This window comes from Squalius cephalus, assembly GCF_949319135.1.
Source record: "Squalius cephalus genome assembly, chromosome: 1".
Classification (NCBI taxonomy): Eukaryota; Metazoa; Chordata; class Actinopteri; order Cypriniformes; family Leuciscidae; genus Squalius; species Squalius cephalus.
This window is the reverse complement of record NC_137122.1, coordinates 34447129-34465955: the sequence shown is the minus strand read 5'-3', so window position 1 is coordinate 34465955 and position 18827 is coordinate 34447129. Positions and strand designations below refer to the sequence as shown.

The window sequence follows — 18827 nt, the reverse complement described above, 5'->3', positions numbered from 1 at the left end:
TGAAATTGCTGTTTTATTACTGAAGTGTCAGTATAAAGAAAATGGTAAAATGTGCATTCAATTACATATTTAATTGATTTGTATTCATAATAAAATCATAACTAAGCTTAAAAATCACTAAGCTTAAATATCCCTCTCAGCCCGTTCAACAACAAACAGGCACTGCTGGCTCGTGTTTGTGTTTACCTCAAATTCATCATGAACAAAAAACACAAAACTTCAAACAATTTGCTTAGAACCTAAAACATTGTATGCCTTTAAAATGAAGGCAAAACAAACACAAAATGTTATAAAAACATTACTATGAAAAAAAAAGTCTTTAAAGTAGCACATTGAAACAATCTGGAAACATCAAACTTACCTGTTAAACAACAAATTGTGCTGCAACATACACAAAATTTCATTATTAGAGAGTTGTCACAAGTGAAAAAGACAAATTCTCATTCCTCACCTCCGTAAACACGTGAACAAGGTGGTGATGTGTATATATATATAAAAAAAGAAAAATCAGGGCATGAGAGCTCCAAAAATAGCTGAATGTTTCATAAGGGCATTTGTTTCTTTTTAAACATCATCATTACAGAGTATCAGTAACATATTCCATTTCCACCAAGAAGTTTTCATTTGAGAAATATAAATAAAAAATAAAATAAAATAAAAAAAGTGATCCAATGGTTAAGGTGTTTCACTTTACTCCATTATTTAAAAATCAATCTAATCGCTCTTGTGGCAGAATAATTCTTGGTGCAGCTCGGACTGGATGGGAGGAGCCAGGATAATTATGTGACTCCGCCCATCTGTCACTCATCTTCACTGTTGCGGTTAGCCAGGAAAGGATGAGCCAAAGCTCTGCAGGCGGAAATGCGATGAGCTGGATTGAAAGCCAAAAATTGCTGCGTGGAGAGGGAAGTTTCAGACAAGAAAACAGTTATTTAAATGTGTATTTTGAGTAGCAGTCACTACAATCACTCTCCGTATAGGAATCAATGAGCAGCGCTTACAGACAACAGGTCATTCTCCTCATGGGCTAGGCTGGGCAGCAGTTGTGTTGTTGGCTTTGTCTCAACCCAGGCAGGAGTGTAGCAGACAGGGCTTTCTATGGGCCAGTCCTCCTCACCCGGCAAACCAATTACCCTGTGAGAGAGGGAACATACAATTATCACTAAAGTGTGTAGTTCTTGGTTGCAGTTAATTTGAGAATGCAAAAGTATTTTTGTTTTTTACTCACTCAAAGATCTTCTGCAGCTGCTGGATTTCTGTGAATCCACAAAACAACGGCCTGCAGAAAAGTTGAGAAAGTTAAACCATCTCACAAACCTCAGAAATTGACAAGCTGTTTGTATTTTGGTGCAAATTCATCTGATTTATATTAGGCCTAGTGATTATTTGACATAAGCATGACTGCATAAGGCAAAATAAAATATGACCTTGTAGCATGGCCACACAGGTTTATTTTGGGCGCAAAAAAAGACTACATTAAATACAGGTTCACAAGGTGTGCTGAATTATTGGGTAGAGAGGCTATGAAACCATCACAAAATAAACACTGTAAAGTTATCAACTATAAGGAAATAAAACCTATTGACCTATTGATGCAGTTCATGGTAATATTAATACTTTACATTTTTGGTAACACTTTAGTTTAGGGTCCAATTCTCACTATGTTAACTAGTTGCTTATTAGCAAGCATGTTATTAGGATATTGACTGTTTATTAGTACTTATAAAGCCTTATTCTGCATGACCATATTCTACATTCCTAATCCTACCCAATACCTAAACTTAACAACTACCTCACTAACTATTAACTATTTGGAGTTTACTGAGGCAAAAGTCAAAGTTAATAGTTAGTTAGCAGTGAGAATTGGACCTTAAACTAAAGTGTGACCTAATTCTTATTCAGGATTCTTTGATAAATAATCCTTTTTGTTTGAAATCGAAATCTTTTCTAGTATCACTTTTGTATCCTCGTTGAATAAAAGCATAAAAACTGACCTCAAACTTGAATGGTAGTGTATGTCGAGTGGCGACTTGACGTCAAATTGTAAAAGAATATCTCTCTGAACTGTTTTGCTCTCACCTTAACAGAAAGAGCTCTGCAAAGATGCAGCCGGCACTCCACATATCCACTGAAGACATGTAACTGGACTGCAACAGGACCTCTGGAGCCCTGTACCACAGAGTAGCAACCTGCACAAACACACAATTACAAATCACATGCCAGAGCTCCCGACCACTCCAACATATTACTGTGAATGTGAGGTCCATACACATGGGGTGAGGGCGATATGGCATGTGTATATCCTGGCTAAACCAAAGTCTGCGATCTTGACCACCCCTCGACTGCTCACAAGCACATTGTCTGGCTTCAGGTCCCGGTGAATGACAGTGTTGGTATGGAGGAAGTCAAGTCCGCTGAGCAGCTGACGCATCACATCCTTCATAAAGAGAGAGAGAGAGAAGGCCCATTCACACAAAGAACTATAACTATGAAGATAAATATAACAATAACTATATTAAAGTCCACACCAACACACAATATCATCGTCAATATCATCTGGCACTTTAAATGCTCTTTAAAACTGAGCTCTGATTGGCTATCAATGTTTTTATCATTCATCAGCTGGAAAAAAAAAATTCTGAAAGTTTTAATTGGGGATATTTTTCTAATAATAACACATCGATTCACTTCTGAAGGCCTTTATTAACCACCTGGAGCCGTATGGATTGCTTTTATGATGGATGGATGTGCTTTTTGGGGCTTTAAAACCTTAAGGTACTTTTCACTCCCATTATAAAGCTTGGAAGAGCCAGGATATTTTTTACTATAACTCTGATTGTGTTTGGCTGAAAGAAGAAAGTCACATACACCTAGGATGGCTTGAGGGTGAGTAAATCATGGGCTAATTTTCATTTTTGGGTGAACTATCCCTTTAAGCTCTAATCTCTATGAGCGACAATATGCTAGTGCATTAGGGCATGTTGTATGTTCATTGAACTGTATCTGTGGCTGAAGTGTTCAATAACTCTTTTATAGCTATACAAAAACATTCTCTGAGAAAATATTTACTGCAGTGCTATTACTAATTTATTCAAAATTGTCACTGCAAAATGAGAGGAGCAAAGTTCAAACCTTAATTTTGTCCCTGGCCAGGCCTTTTGCTGATGCTTTGCTGAGAAATGTGGTCAGATCTTGATCAATATATTCAAACACCAACATCAGGTCAAACTTCTGGTTCTGCCATCCAGCTGAAACATTCAGCAACCTAGAGAGAGAGAGAGGTCGCAGTGCTCAAACTGAAAACTCACTATACTTCCCAAACCTTCTTTGGTAGGCTATTTGACCGACCGTTTCCATACTCACTTGACTATGTTGGGGTGGTTGAAGTGCTCTATTTTTCGCAGAAGAGCCACTTCTCGTATGACGAACTGAGGGATGCCACACTCTGGGTCCTCGGGGAGGTTCAGTCTCTTCACCGCTATGAGACGCTGCTTGTCGCGCCTCTCTCTGGCTTTGTACACTTTCCCGTAGGAGCCCTGGCCGATTTCTGCCAGGAATTCATAATCTGATTCTGAGCTCTCCCAACAACTGTCATCCATGTTTGGATCAGAGCAATCTGTCAATCCGTCTTACTGCAATTACAAAAGGCATTAAGTCATTAAGAAAGTCGGACCGAGCTTTGTTAGGACTTTCCATTTTACTGGTGTTCAAGCGATTCAAATTACTCGGCCTGTTAGTTAACCGTTTAAAATTAAATTGATAAACCGAATAAACAATAATTAGATAAAAAATCTTTATGAATATAATTGATTGAATTCCGGGGGAAAATGTAAAGGACGACATTCCACTGGCATGTAAAATTAAATAAGTGTGTACATTGACTTACTGAGATTAAAATAAATTAGACTTTTCCAGTTTCCACGATCGTGTCGAATGACCCAAATGCCATCAGCGGTGACGCGATCTGAATTTCTCCTTAACATCGTGATAAAATTGTTTATTGAAAATCATATCTTGTTTAATACCGCGGTAAGCGTGCACGTTGTGTTGTTTGTTCATTGAAAACTGTACATAAAACGTTATAATTTACGTTACTGACTTACCTTTTCAGTCAATGGCATCCAAAGCCTTTAGCAGGAGAATCTACTATTTTGGATCACTGACACTGATCAATACGTTTTGTTGTTTGCCATGATTTTAATAAAACCTCGCGACCTGCAGGGGTGTGAGATTTATATCGGGACCACCAGCCAATGAACAGCTGTAGATTTCTGATGGATTTTCCCCATTTCACTAAACTATTTAAGAAAACCTATTTTCTCAGGTGAAAAGATATATACACTTATGCACTGAATGTCGATAAAAATAGTATATTGTAGGCTATAAATATAAATAAAAATATTTAATACCTTTACTTATACCATGCAAATGACTTTAGACACAGACTTAAGGCTTGTTAAAGATTATCTCTTTTTTTTTCTTTTTCTTGCAGGGTCCTGATGATTAATCCGATGATACAACAAATTCAGAAAAAAATGCATTTATCAATATCTGCCATTTTGAGACTTGCAGCCACACTGCCCCCTTGATGTAAAACCACATCCATTCCACACAGTGATTTGTTGTTCAAATCAACATATTTATTCCGGATGCACAAGCATCCGTTGTATATTAATTAACACATTTATAGGCAGATTTATACAATTCTGGAATATCACTGCAACTTAAAAGGTAGCAAAATACAAAGGTAAATGTGCACATTCCATCATCAGACAGCTTCTCAAATATATAATTTGCATAAACCCTTTATACAGACCTAGAGTCCTAGATCCACAATCATTCATTCAATCTAAGTGCAACTAAGACTTAAGTTTACAGTTAGTTACAAAAACCCAAATTACACAGTGCAAAGCATCTGTATTCTGCTTTTCACACACACACACACACACACAAAAAGGTTAATGGGTTTAGTAAAATGTCATTATAACAGCAGCACTGTTTTTACAAAACCCTTGATTAAGTGCATTATTTCACAGGTTACAGTAAAACCATTTGACTGAATCTGACTTGTTTCCCTTTAAAAGTAGATTTGAAATTATAGCCGTGTTTTAAACCAGTAAGGCACTTGATTAACTGCATTATTGTTAGGTTGTGCAGTGGTTCATTTTTTAATTATCACACAGATCCTCCCTCTGTTCTTCTCAGGAGCCATATCTGATATATATATAATATATATATCAGATTTACACACACACACAAATGATTATGTAGATTATGTGTTACAGACACTTATTCTTTCTTCTTGTTGTTACAATTCTTGGCTTTTCTGGTGAGACTGATGGCATCCAGATGAAGATTCCGTTTCAGGATGACAGAACCACACGTCAGCGCTCCTGCCAACGCTCCAGCAAAACCACACATCATCATATCCTGACCTGTAAGCGAAGTGCAGATTTGAAAGAGAAAGGGGACAAACCAGAGATCTCAGAACCATCAATGAAATGCACCTTACGTATTCTTCATTTTAAATAGCAAATACAAAAATGCAAGGCATGGCCCATGTCTCAAAATATACTTCTGGATGGTAAACATATGGACTTGCATGTATTAAGGCAGGGTTTCCCAAACAAGGGTTCGTGAGTTCATGAAAAGCTAAGCAATATGATTTAGAGTGATGATTATCAAATAAAAGCCTGAAATTTAATTAAATAACTGTAATGTCTGATGCACTGAGTCTGCGTGTATCAGAGTGAAAGAAATAATTTAATTCTTATATATTTATAAATAATTATACTAATAATATTTTTTTTACAGTACAAATATATTTCATTTTTTAGTTAGCATTAAAGGAGAACTCCGGTCAATTTTAACATTGAGCTCATTTTTTGTCAATTTGGAGTGCTGTCAATACAGAGAACAACGACAAAAATCGGTGTTGCCTACACCGTGTTATCCTCTTTTTAAAATTTGCACCCTGTTGACTTCAGTGGGGCAAGTTTTAAACCTGCTTTTAGCCTCTTAACATCCTTGATGTGTCATTACAAGTGCACAGGTCATGTGAGTGATTCCTTCTGAGTGAACACGAGTGAATCTGACTGCAGTAGATGTGAAAGAAATGGATAAAAATGATGTTATTTAAGCCAGCGCACATACCTGTATTTACATCCTGTTTTCGGTCGAAGTCCAAAGTAGTCGATTGTCGAGTTCACGCGCATAGGTTTAGTTACCTATGATCACGTGTGTGAACTCGGCAATCGACTACTTTGGACTTCAACCGAAAACAGGATGTAAATACAGGTATTTGCGCTGGCTTAAATAACATCATTTTTATACATATCTTTCACATCTACTGCAGTCAGATTCACTCGTGTTCACTCTGAAGGAATCACTCACATGACCTGTGCACTTGTAATGACACATCAAGGATGTTAAGAGGCTAAAAGCAGGTTTAAATATTGCCCCATTGAAGTCAACAGGGTGCAAATTTTAAAAAGAGGATAACACGGTGTAGGCAACACCGATTTTTGTCGTTGTTCTCTGTACTGACAGCACTCCAAATTTACAAAAAAATGAGCTCAATGTTAAAATTGACCGGAGTTCTCTTTTAAAACATACTGTTACTTATGAGTTTGTTTCCGCCACAGAATAAAAAAAACATAATTGCGAGTTTATAGCTCACAAATCTGAGAAAATTGCGAGTTATAAACACAATTGCGATAAATAAAGTCAGAATTGTGAGATAAGCACTTGCAATTGTGAGAAAAAAAGTCAGAATTTTGAGTTATATTCACAATGAATTGTTGAATGAAGTTATACTCACAAAGAATTGTGAGTTTTCTATTCTGAATTTTTATCTCAGAATTGTGAGATATAAACTCGGTATTACAAGGAAAAAAGTCAGAATTGTGAGATGAAAACAAACAAACAATTGCCTTATTTATTTTTTATCACATTATTATCATCAACATCAGAGAATCATGAACATGACAACTCTTAAATCAATAATTAAAGTGTTAACTTAAAATCTCAAGGGGTACTTCAAGTAAATATTTCACATCCAAGCAGTTCGGCTGACAAAAAAAGTTTATGAAACCCTGCATTAAGCCAAACAAGGCAGAATCAGACGCACCCACCTGTGAGGAAGAGGTGTTTAACGGGTGTCTGTGGTCTGATGATGGCATTCAGCTCAGGGCTAAAGCGAGGAATTCCGTGATCAGCACCATAGATCTCCCCTTTAGGAGCGCCTATGTAATGCTGATTTGTGATTGGGGTGCCTGCATCCACAAATTCAATCTGCAGATAGAGACAGACAAAAACAGGGCATAATAAAAATGAAATCAAAAAAGACAAAGACTGTGTTTGTAGAGTTCATACCCTGTCCTTGATCTTAGGAAAGATCTCAGTCACTGCTTCTAATATGTTATTGATGAACGCCTGCTTCAGCTCCTTATAATCTGTGCTTCTGTTCTTGATTTTGTCATCTTTCCACTCTTCAAACCATTCATAGTTAGCAAAGCTAACAACAGTCAAGGTGGATTTACCTGTAGGCAAAACATATTTGGATTTTGATGATGCATCAAGCAGAATTGTCAGTTATTTTATTGGAGACACCTTTAGTAACTGATTTGATTACATCACATTCGTACGCTCGTGTGGTAAAATGTGGACAAGCTCAAAACACTTTGCATCTCATTTACACATTCATGCAGCTCTGTCCACTTGTGATCAGATCAACAAAACTATTAATTCCAGATGTGAACTTTTTTTCTCTCTACCTGGTTTTCTTTCTGGCCAGGTTGGGTCTTTGGCTGAGGGCGAGGCCACAAAAATCATAGGGTTACTTTTAGAAGATTCTTCCCTGTTCCCTTTCATGTAACCCTCCACCCTGGAAGAACAGCAGACATTAGCACATAACGAGAACAGTGCTGATTTTACAGTAGACAATGATTGAGGAATACACAACATTTTGATTGCATCCTTTTTAGGATGGGTAGGTTCACACTCACAGCTCATCCAAATTGTTCTCAGGGAAGATAATGAAATTGTCTGCTTTTAGGTCCAGCTCCTCCTTTGTCCCATCCAGGCCAATAAAAATACTGAGACCCCCATCTCCGTGCTGCACCATACTCAGCTGTTTCTGGATCGCTGCACAGTACCATCACAAAAAGTCCACACAGTACGCTCACATTAAAAGGAATACTTTACAAACGTCACAGCAAAGAGGTTTCAACTTTACTGATGGCATAGCATTAGGTCTCATGTTTTAATTTCAAATATGCCTTATTTTATTTGAAATGTTAGCATTGCTAATAATAATGTTGTTGATGTTTTTTTTTTTTTTTTTTTTTTTTTGACTGTACTGCAATGCTTAACTTTGATGAATCTTTCCCATAAATAAAGCATATGTTTAAAATATGTTAAACAACATTTATTAATACATTGGTTTAATAATAATACAATTCTATATTGCAATACTAACATTTAGGTTACATAAATATGTCCAAGCATTACAGTACAACAAAAACAACAACCACAACATATTATTATTAATCAATAATATAATATATTATTTTATAGAGATACCATTCTTTCTATTTTAAACTTAAAAATGTATCTGATTATTGATGATTAATAATAATAATATAAAAATGTTGTTTTTGTTGTACTGCAATGCTAACATTGATGGATCTTTCACGTAAATAAAATATAAAGTTTAACAATTTAATACAAAAAAGGTCTTGTGATACTGACTGATATAATAATGATGATAATAATAAATAATGATAATAATTATGATAATATTAATAACAATCTACAATGTGCAAACATCCAGTAGCTCTCTGAGAACCTTCATCTTTAATAACAGAATAAACTCTCTCTCACCAGGCACAGTCTGCACATCTTTAGGCAGGAGATGCTGGTATGTATTAAAGATTCCAGCATCTGAAATCACCATGGGAGCGTGTATGTGCACCTCCTCCTGCCCCTTCAGAACACTCACACCTGCAGAAATGCCAACAGAACAATTCAGTCATTAAATCCACAGAAAACTCCTGTAAACATGCATGTCTTGCAAATGTCCCATTTAAATCGAATCAATTGTAAAATGTATAATTCACAGCCAGGGAAATGTACAGTACAAAACAATTCTGCAAGAAGCTAAAAGCTTCTGCATATTCTCATAAAAGAGTTGTGTGGGAAGTGGGACGTGTTACCAATAGCCTCTTTAGCGTCATTGAGGAGTATGCGGTTGACAGGTGCTCTAACAAGCACAGCACCTCCTGTCTTCTCAATGATGGGGATCATGTGGTAGGCGATCTCACTAGCACCACCCTTTGGGTACCAGGCACCATTCATGAAGTGGCACACAAGCAAAGAGTGCATGGAAAAGCTTGCTTCTTTGGGCATTTTACCTGTTTACCAAACACAAAAACCAAAGAATGTCAGTAGCTGTGAGCTTTATGCACCCAAAACAATACAACAACAAAATGATATCTTAATTTCCCATCAGGCATGATTTTCTTACCATAGGTCCCAAAGATGTAGCACATCACAGCTCTCAGGTCCTTATTCTGTGTGAGCTCATTCACCACATCTGTCAGGCTGCGGGACGCATAGCGGAAAAAGATAGAGAGGCGTTTGGCCAGGCCTGTGTACACCAGGAACTTTGCAAGAGGAATTGGGAGGAGCTTCAGCAGACCCAGGAACCATACGCCCCTCCCAACTTTCTGACAGGAGTATTAAAAATCAGGGTTACAGTTTGTGTTTTACTCCATGTCTTCATGAAGTCTAAACAATTTCTAAGTCAAGCCTTTCTAACAAATGACACGTAGGATAGTGCATTGACAATCATTAGTGCCTGTCTGTGGCTGTGATTGTGGGGTAAAGGTCATGCAAACTGATACATACAGTCATAATGACATTTCTTCTTTAAGTCCAAAGGGCATTAAAATACCCTAGATTATTAGAGCACGGAATGGCTTCAACTAAAAGTTTGGGGTCAGTAAGACCTTTCTTTCTTTTGGAAAGAAATTAATACTTTTATTCAGCAAGTATGCTTTAAATTGATCAAAATTGACAGTAAAGCATTTATAATGTAACAAAAGATTTCTATTTCAAACAAATGCTTTTCTTTTGAACTTTTATATTACAGTTTACACCAAAATACAAAGCATTGATTATAGTAAGAAATGTTTCTTGAGCGCCAAATCAACATATTGAATGATTTCTGATGGATCATGTGACACTGAAGACTGGAGTAATGATGCTGAAAATTCAGCTTTTGAATCACAGGAATTTTACACAACTGTATTTTTGACCAAATAAATGCAGTCATGGTGAGCATAGGAGACTTCTTTCAAAAACCTTTGAACAGTAGTGTATATATTAGAATAAAAAACAGCTTCCATATGACCAGCATATCCACTGATACCTGATAGACAACCCCTGTATTTTAATATCTAAACCACCTACTAAACACTATACTTGTTTCTCACCATGCAAAGTCTCACATATTCCTCAATGGCCTGTTCCTCCCCTGGGAAGCACTTCTTCAGTTCGTCCATATAGCGTTTCCGTCCACTGTAGATGGGGTATATGCGCCGGTTTTCTGGTGGACCCAGGACCACTTTATCATAGGGGTTATCCAGCGGCTCCCACTGCAGCTGCCCATTGGTCAACTGGTCTATCACACAGCGAAGTTGCCTGTGATGCTGCAGTTCCCCAATATAGTGGATACCTAAGGCAGGGGAAAGGCATTCAGATCACCACAAACTGACCATTAGGAAAACAATGTCTACAATTTTGAAGGTGAAGTATATATGGCTATGATAATTGGTTTAATAAGACTCGATAAATGTGCTTATCTTTGACAAAGCCTCTTTTATAGGGTTTATCAGGATGAGATTGATGAGGTACAAAATTCATTCTCACCAACATCAAACTCAAAGCCTTGCTCTGTGAAGGTGTGACAGCATCCTCCGGCCCGGTCATGTTGCTCCAGAACCAGAACCTTCTTACCAACTTTAGCCAACAGGACAGCAATTGCCAATCCACCAATCCCACTGCCAACCACTATTGCATCCAAATCCTGGGGGACCTTACTGGCCAGGAAGCCTGGATGTGGAAACAAATGTGGAAACAAATGTGGAGTTAGATTATTTTAAGGGTGTTTAGTAATAAGCAAAAGCAAATCATTTAATGCAGGAAAAAGGTTTTGATAAGCTGTCATAGATAGATAGATAGATAGATAGATAGATAGATAGATAGATAGATAGATAGATAGATAGATAGATGCAAGGGTTCAGTAAAAGGTAGGCTAATTAATTTATAAGTAACGTTACACACTTAAGACTTCACTTTACAATACTGTTAAGCATAACTCAATCGTATGGTCGTATTGTCAATCAAAAACGTATTATCTAGTCAGCAATATTAACACTACAATAGACAGTAAAGTAGTGCGTAAGTTGATATTCGTAACTGACCTTGTTTCAGGACTTTGTTCTTCAGCTTACGGTCAAACACCATGGGCTTCAACGGCTCGCGCGTATCGATACCAAAAGGGTTCGGCCCAGGCGTTCTCAACACATATTTGAAGACAATGGCCACTAAAGCCAAAGAAATTAAGACGACAGCAATCCACATGTTGTGAGGTGCAAAATGTTGTTAGCCTATCTATGTGCTGCTGACAAGTACAGTCATACTGAACTGAACACTTCCTCACACCACTTCAGGGTATGCATTCACGTCACTTTCCCGCCGGAAGGGGGCCTCAGCCGGCCCGGACTGAGTGGCAAAAGAGCTGCTGCGTGACTGGATTTAACAGGGGAAACTGCGAAAACGCGAGTAAAACGAAGGATTGTTAGTTTAAACTAAAGGTTGGCCTCGATATAATGTTCCTTACAAGCTACCAAAGATCCAGTGATCCATGGATATTGACATGCAGCCAGGAATCGTGTTTCCTGACATTTATATGTGCCTGATTTCGACGCCGGGGAAATACATACAGCAAATTAGCCTGTGAACACTTTATATTAATATAATATAGGTAGGTCTAAATCCATGTGATCACTTATATCAATGTTATATATATCGTCATATCGTCCAGCCTTAAAACTTAGTTTTTTTTTGTCAGTGTTTATTTAAAAATGTCCAATTATGCAGAATATATACGATGGTAAATATTTAATTGATGAGTTGTCAATACAAAATATAACAATACAATATATAGGGTATTATTTTACTCTGGCCGACGGTGACGTCACGCGCATTCCCTGCGTGAAAGCGTGTGTGGTGTTGACTCTTCCCCTGACGACGATACTGACCAATCACAAGAGCTGCTTTTAAACGGCAGAGGGCGGAGATGTTTTAACCAGTCTATGATTTTAACTAATAAAATGTCTAAAAATGTAGGCTATGTTTGATGTTATTTTATTAGATATTGCAGATACTAACATTTAACTATTTTCTTGTTTCATGTTTCTTCTCATTAAGACCTCTGAAATGAACCAGTCAAATAAATAATTTGCCATCGATCATTGTATTGCATGTTGTTAATTTCTTAATTTCATAAGGTAGGCTCAATTTTAATACATAAATAAAAGGTTCCCAATTTACTATTTTCAAATGAAATTGACTCAGTGCTTAAATAAATGATGGAATTCTGCTTTCCTCTATGTAGATTATGTGTTTTTAGTCGGATCTTTCTACAGTAACAGTAACATAGGCCTATTTTAGTGAGATGTTGTGCATTTAAAACATCATAATGAATAGCCTACTGTTTAAATAACCATAAACACTAAGCCTACTGCTCAAAAAAAATGAAGCAATCATTCAGCAATAGCAATTCTGATTGCTGTTGTCTGAAGCTTATCCTTGAAGCTTGTCTGGACATTATTTTGCCAACACATTTCCGCATTTTTACTTTTTACAAAATAAGTTTGGAATAGAAGTAAGGAAAGTAATAGGCCTATACAACAGAATTGGACAAAGCAACCTTTTCGTGCACAGTACACAGGTGTCTTTATTTTCAAACATAACATTTATGGAATTATACATGACCACTGCCTATTTCAATTCAACACTCACTCGCATGAAATGACAACAGGTTTAAAGTTTAAAGATAACTAGCCTATTTCTAAATAAGCTATAAACGTATAATATCTCTTAATTATTCATTTAGATCTCGGTCACTGCATGGAATCGCACAGATCCCTTTCTCTTTCCTCAAACAGGAAACGTACCCCCCAGTTCTCTCCCTTTAAGATAACACAGTCTTCACCATGCAAAGGATTTCCACCTTTCCAGTCATCTGGTGGTGACTCCCATCTACTACATGGCTCTCAAGTTTTGAAGACAGACAAGAGTGACATCAGTGTTTACTGTGAGAAAGCACAAGTAGTTTCAGCCAGAACTTAAATGTGGCTATACGTATCATTGAAGGAGAGTTAAAGGTATTGATAGAAAACAAATGCAGGAGAAAAGAAGAAATATCTTTACATTAATACTGACAACTTGATTAAAGTGTTTTAATGCCTTGAGCATCTTATGTTTGGCAAAGATTATGTTACAGTATAAGTCATTATTCTATAATAGTAATTATAAGTTAACGACAAGCACTTTCTCTTATCTTCATCCGCTGGCGTCAGTTTAGAGTCTGATATAATTGAAATATACATTTTCAGGCATCTTTTGTCTGAAGAGAGATATTTAATGCAGTGAAGAGAGAACTGAAGCACTCGGGTCTCGTGACAACATACTGAAAAGAAAGGCAGGTTTCTGGGGGCTTTATTCAACCACATCGACCAGTTAACATTAACAGTGCATGCAAAATTTCCAGTCTGCTTATTAGTGGTTTATGTTTTCAACAATATTATACCTCACATGTCTTTTCATTTGGCATTATTTAGCTAAATTGTTGCTTTTTATTGGTATTGACTACAGAAAAATCATTTGATAATGATTTATTGTTAATAGTAAAAATTATTTAGGATAAACCCTGAAGGGGGTGGATTGGAATCCACTGCTGCTTCAATGTATATGTAATGAGCGATTATAATCAAGGTATTAATCAATATTTTTCCTTCTAAATATCAAATGAGTTGAATGACTTCTCTGGAGATTTTACTTTGTTATAGAAGTTACCAGTGTGATTACTGAAATGTTCTTTTCATGTATTCTCTAATGTCTGTATTTGATATCTGAATGTAGTAACAGTGCTTGCTGATTTAGCCCGGCTTCCAGAAATGAAATAGGGACTTGTTTTGTGTTTGAGAAAGGTTTTCAATCAACGTGTTGAAACATATAGGGGTCATTGAAGCAAATAGTTTAAGGGACCATTTCTTTGTTAAAGCCTTACTTTCCAGTTAGACTAAAGTGTAGCTCTCCTTGAGAGAAAGAACGCATTATCTTGATGTTTTGAGAGGACTCTCCTGTTTATAGTTAGAGCCTGGCCAAATCCAACCTGGGAAAAGCTGTGTCAGTGTGTGTTAGTCTTTTTGGTTACAGGTTAAGGAACCACTGGCATGATTGGAGATTGACTGAGTTGTTGTTCTGGACATGCTGGCACCCAGCAACCCAAATCTGCGACCAGGAAGGTCACTATGTGCCTAACTTCAGGGTCTGAGTGTCAGCTGCATAATCGATGGAGATATGCTTCAGTCTACCTGTATATGTGTGGAAAATTACTATGTTTATCTATTTTTGAACAGTGAGAATAATTTAACTTGAAGCAAGGACGTAGCTTAGACCTTGGTGAAGGGTATAACTGCTGTGATCTGTGATCAGCCGACTTCTGCTGAGGAAACTGCAAACTATCTTCAGTAAAACTTTTTTTCAATTCATTATAATTCTGACTCCGGCCTTCTTTCAAACATCTGGTCCTTGGGTCCTAAACTGTTACCCCCTAACAGCCCCTTGAGATAAAAATATTAAAAGTTACAATTACAGCAATTAACACAAATTATAGTTAATTATACAACAAAAATATTGATGTAAAAACGTTATACTGTTTATACTGAGATTTAAAAAGAGAGATTAGCCTACATATGTAGCTAGAAAAGAACATTAAAAAAAATATACTATTATTGCTATGGAAGATAGACCATAAGAAGAATATGCTGCAGATAGTAGTTATTCAAAATAGACAGATTATTAAAGGAATTTACCATGAGATAGGCTTTGCAAATTGTTAATTATAATTTAAAAAATTACAATAAAAAGGAATCTGTAATTATTCACTAGACTTATGCTAATAAATTGTTTAATGTTCAAAAACGGTGTTGTACATAAATCACAAAAGTTTTACAACATTAAAAAAAAAAAAAAAACTATATGAAAAGAATGACATTTGAGTAGATTCCCATATCAGACATGGAATAGTATGGAAATGTGAAAACAAGTATACAAAAAAGAATATCAAATAATACCATTAACCAGAGGCGGACAGAGTACACAGCTTCATTACTTGAGTAAAAGTACAGATACCCCTTGCTAAATTTTACTCAAGTACAAGTAAAAGTACTGTCAGATGAAGTACTTGTTTTTAAAAGTACTTGAGTACAAGAGTACATTTTCTAAATTTTGCATTACTACTGCCACAGTGCTTACATTGGTAAACACAGCAAACACTTGAAGCAAAAACTATCATTAGCTTGTTCAGAAAATTGAAATAGTCTGGCGAGGTGGGGCCACAGGTTGGCACATTCCCGGGATGGACCTGCTGCGTCTTCATCCATTGTTTCGTCCATGGTTTCGTCTCTTATCTAAATCTGACCATGGAGTTGACTTTGGCGGAAAGCTGAAGGTGATTGCTGATAGACTGTCCCAATCAGTGGCGCCTGTGCAATCCAATCACGTTTGAGAGGGAAACAACAAATTGAGGGTTTCTGAGATTTTTCTTTTTTCCTTTTCTTTTTTTTTTTAGAAGAAGTAACGGGTACTCACGGTTATGGATAGAAATGTAGTGGAGTAAAGAGTACAATATTTGCCTCTCAAATTTACTTGAGTAAAGTCATGAGTACTCCCCAAAAATGAGACTCGAGTAAAGTACAGATCCCTCAGAATTGTACTTAAGTACTGTACTCAAGTAAATGTACTCCGTTACTGTCCGGCTCTGCCATTAACCATATGAGGACAGTAACAAAAAAAAAAAAAAAAAACTCTAGGTCTACTGAAGGCATGGGATCTCACAAATGCTCCTCTCTTCTCTCAAGCAAGAAATGTCTTCTTGTGCATTTCCTTTGAGTACAGCACAGTTGGGTTGTTTGGAATTTAGATCAGACCAGTTCCCAGCACTGTTCCCAGCCCAGTAGAGATCAGATTCACCAGTAACACATAGTCTCCGAGCAAGAAATTCCTGCGTAACAAACACATCATATTGTGTACTATTTATTCTATTACGGCTTTATCATAAAAATATTTATGTATGGCTTTACAAACTGAAATATCAATTATAGTAATATTACTGTTTTGCAACTTTTTTGTGAAAACACAATGTGGGTTTTCACACCTGGTCCCACTTTTCTCACATTTGTTTCTATTTTAAAAACATTGGTTTCATTCATCGTTTTCAATGAAATCTTGTGTATGGCTTTATCTATATTTTATGTGACCAAATTACACTTGCCTCAACTTTGTAGCTGTTTCACACCTGGACCCACTTCTCTCACATTTGTTCTTTTAAAAACATGCACAATGTCGGGATAATACAGACATTTTGATGTACCTTCTCCTCTGTGTTGTTAATAAAGACCAGATCACCACCCAGACCCTGGCAGTGCTTTCTGCTGGAGCTCCAGGTCTTGTTGTGGTTGGAGAAAACATAGAAGCTGCCGTTGCCTTTTAACCACTGCTCTGGCAAATCTACAGAGACAGGGTTTTGTTTTTGTTTAAAGAGGAAACAAGACTGTATGTCTGTGGTTTAGCTAGAAGCACATTTGTAGGTTGGAAAAAAAACAGAAACCCTGCTGAACTGCACCTTTACATACTTTAAATGGGGTTCTAAAATATTTTGGAATGACTCATTGTTAAAAACACAAGAATAGACATGGCAAGAAGACTCAGACAGAATGTGTACCGAAACACAGAGCATTCAAGACTGTTATTTTACTGATAAAAAAAAAAAAAAGTTAAAGACTGATTACTTTAGGCGCTTCAGGTAATTAATTGCAGATTTTGAAGATAATCCACCAGCTCACTGTATGTTGAAAAACAAGACATAGTTTTACCTGGGCAGTAATCAAACGACCTCCATTCCTCATACGTGCACCCTGGACTACCTTGTTCATTTTCTGAATGGGGGTGTGAGGAATTAAGAAAATCAAAGATTACTTAAAGTCACTATGAAATCAAAATTGACCACACTCAACAAATATTTTCATTGCATCGCCTGTCAATGATGTAATATCCGCATTACCCTCGATTTCCGCTTTAATATAGGCTATTGTGTTTTATTAGACAGTTGAGCAACTGTTTGGATACATTTATCAACCGAAAACTTATATAGCCTAGCTCAACACGGTTAGTCTTATTGTTTGAATCTCGTTTTCTCGAGTAACGTTTGTACCCGAAAAGTAAATCAGACAACACTATTATGTCAAGTTGCTAAAAATAGCATAATCAGAAAGAGCTTTATTTGTAGTAGTAACAGTTAGGCTATACAGTATTTCCTCCACCTCTCAATATTAAAATGAATTGCATGCCATTTACCAACAAAAATCATCCAGCTTTTATTAATATGATATTCTAATTTCAATCGCTTACTGCAGTTTGCAACAAGTGTCTCACATGAGCCACCGAGCGAAAGAACGGAGTAACATTATAACATAACTTTCAACAAACTCAAAAGTACTTTTAGTGTGATTGTTTTGACCAAGTAAAACAGCACTGTGTTATCCCACAATTATAATTCCTCCACTAAAGTGATCTGTATGAGTAAAGGAGCGGTCGACTGCGGCATAAGCATAATAAAAACAGCAACATATTAGATATGGTCATTGATATGATCATATTTTGGTTGGATAATGATATTTTAATGGATTGATATCATTATTTTTTAAATTCATGTACCTTCATAATCTATCATCAAAATAACTTCTCCACTTCTCTCCTCTGATGTGTTTAGGCTATAAGGGTGGGATCTGTCACTCACATGACATCACAGCAATAGCACACCACAACCATCCAATCAATTCCAGATGGACAAAATCAAGTCCGTCCTACATATTTTCTTGCTCAAGAAGCCGTTTCAATGGGCCCTATTTTAATATCTTAGCGCATGGTCTAAAGCGCACGCCTCAAGAGCAGTTAGGATGTGTCCAAATCCATTTTTGCTATACGACGGGGAAAATGGTCGGCGTGTCCAGCCCATGGTCTAAAAGGGTTGTCCCTATTATCTTAATGAATAATGGGTGTGTTGGGCGTAATATGCAATAAACCAATAGTGCGCTTGCATCATGGCGGATTGCTGCTTACATGGCGGAATTTGATAGCGGAAAGACTGAACGCTTCTATAGACAGCAAACGATTCTACTCTTGCGCGAGGTTAAAGCGCACAAGCAGACCATCTGGGACAAGTCGGATTCCACCATATCTTGCGTCGCGATTGGCGCTGCATAACGCCGGGTGTATGATAGGGCCCTATATATGTCATGTTCCTATGACTTTAGAAAATTGTCAGTAGAATATCATATAACATTTGAACATATACAGATGAATGATTTACCTGAAATTGAGCAGTTTGTTACTGGCTCACAATGCAACAACACATTTTTGTCTTTAATGAAATCTGCAAAAGTAAGAACAGTGAAATAAATAAATGTATGTAG

The 18827-nt window shown here is 36.8% G+C and overlaps 2 protein-coding genes and 1 long non-coding RNA gene across 3 annotated transcripts; all 3 read right to left on the bottom strand.

The window, feature by feature from the left end:
- Window positions 1-11: 11 nt before the first annotated feature.
- cdk21 (cyclin-dependent kinase 21) lies at window positions 12-4225 on the bottom strand. Its single transcript, XM_079869102.1, has 8 exons — window positions 4104-4225; window positions 3364-3632; window positions 3133-3265; window positions 2270-2437; window positions 2080-2189; window positions 1229-1279; window positions 1002-1134; window positions 12-893 (listed from the first exon to the last, which is right to left on the bottom strand). Exons 2-8 carry the CDS (start codon window positions 3597-3599, stop codon window positions 801-803), a joined length of 924 nt encoding a protein of 307 aa, XP_079725228.1. The 5' UTR covers window positions 3600-3632; window positions 4104-4225; the 3' UTR covers window positions 12-800.
- A 226-nt stretch (window positions 4226-4451) lies between these two features.
- Window positions 4452-11997, bottom strand: retsat.2 (retinol saturase, tandem duplicate 2). Its single transcript, XM_079872437.1, has 11 exons — window positions 11487-11997; window positions 10933-11115; window positions 10497-10738; window positions 9527-9728; window positions 9216-9413; window positions 8884-9003; window positions 8007-8145; window positions 7776-7885; window positions 7375-7541; window positions 7134-7293; window positions 4452-5435 (listed from the first exon to the last, which is right to left on the bottom strand). The coding sequence occupies exons 1-11, from the start codon at window positions 11644-11646 to the stop codon at window positions 5290-5292; spliced, it is 1827 nt and encodes a 608-aa protein (XP_079728563.1). The 5' UTR covers window positions 11647-11997; the 3' UTR covers window positions 4452-5289.
- Window positions 11998-15923: 3926 nt separating this feature from the next.
- Window positions 15924-18798, bottom strand: LOC307159527. Its single transcript, XR_013821397.1, has 4 exons — window positions 18725-18798; window positions 17229-17291; window positions 16727-16863; window positions 15924-16357 (listed from the first exon to the last, which is right to left on the bottom strand). It is a non-coding gene; the product is annotated as an uncharacterized lncRNA (long non-coding RNA).
- Between the last annotated feature and the right edge of the window lie 29 nt (window positions 18799-18827).

Bases quoted from the DNA above. Each gene is read 5' to 3' on its own strand.
- cdk21 (XM_079869102.1), bottom strand. From the start codon at position 3,599: ATGGATGACAGTTGTTGGGAGAGCTCAGAATCAGATTATGAATTCCTG. The intron at 3,266-3,363 runs GTGAGTATGGAA...CTCTCTCTCTAG, and splicing joins AACCACCCCAACATAGTCAA to GTTGCTGAATGTTTCAGCTG. The intron at 1,280-2,079 runs GTGAGAGCAAAA...ACTTTTCTGCAG, and splicing joins GCAGAGCTCTTTCTGTTAAG to GCCGTTGTTTTGTGGATTCA.
- retsat.2 (XM_079872437.1), bottom strand. From the start codon at position 11,646: ATGTGGATTGCTGTCGTCTTAATTTCTTTGGCTTTAGTGGCCATTGTC. The intron at 11,116-11,486 runs GTCAGTTACGAA...TTCCACATCCAG, and splicing joins GAACAAAGTCCTGAAACAAG to GCTTCCTGGCCAGTAAGGTC. The intron at 7,886-8,006 runs GTGAGTGTGAAC...CTGTTCTTCCAG, and splicing joins GAGAACAATTTGGATGAGCT to GGTGGAGGGTTACATGAAAG.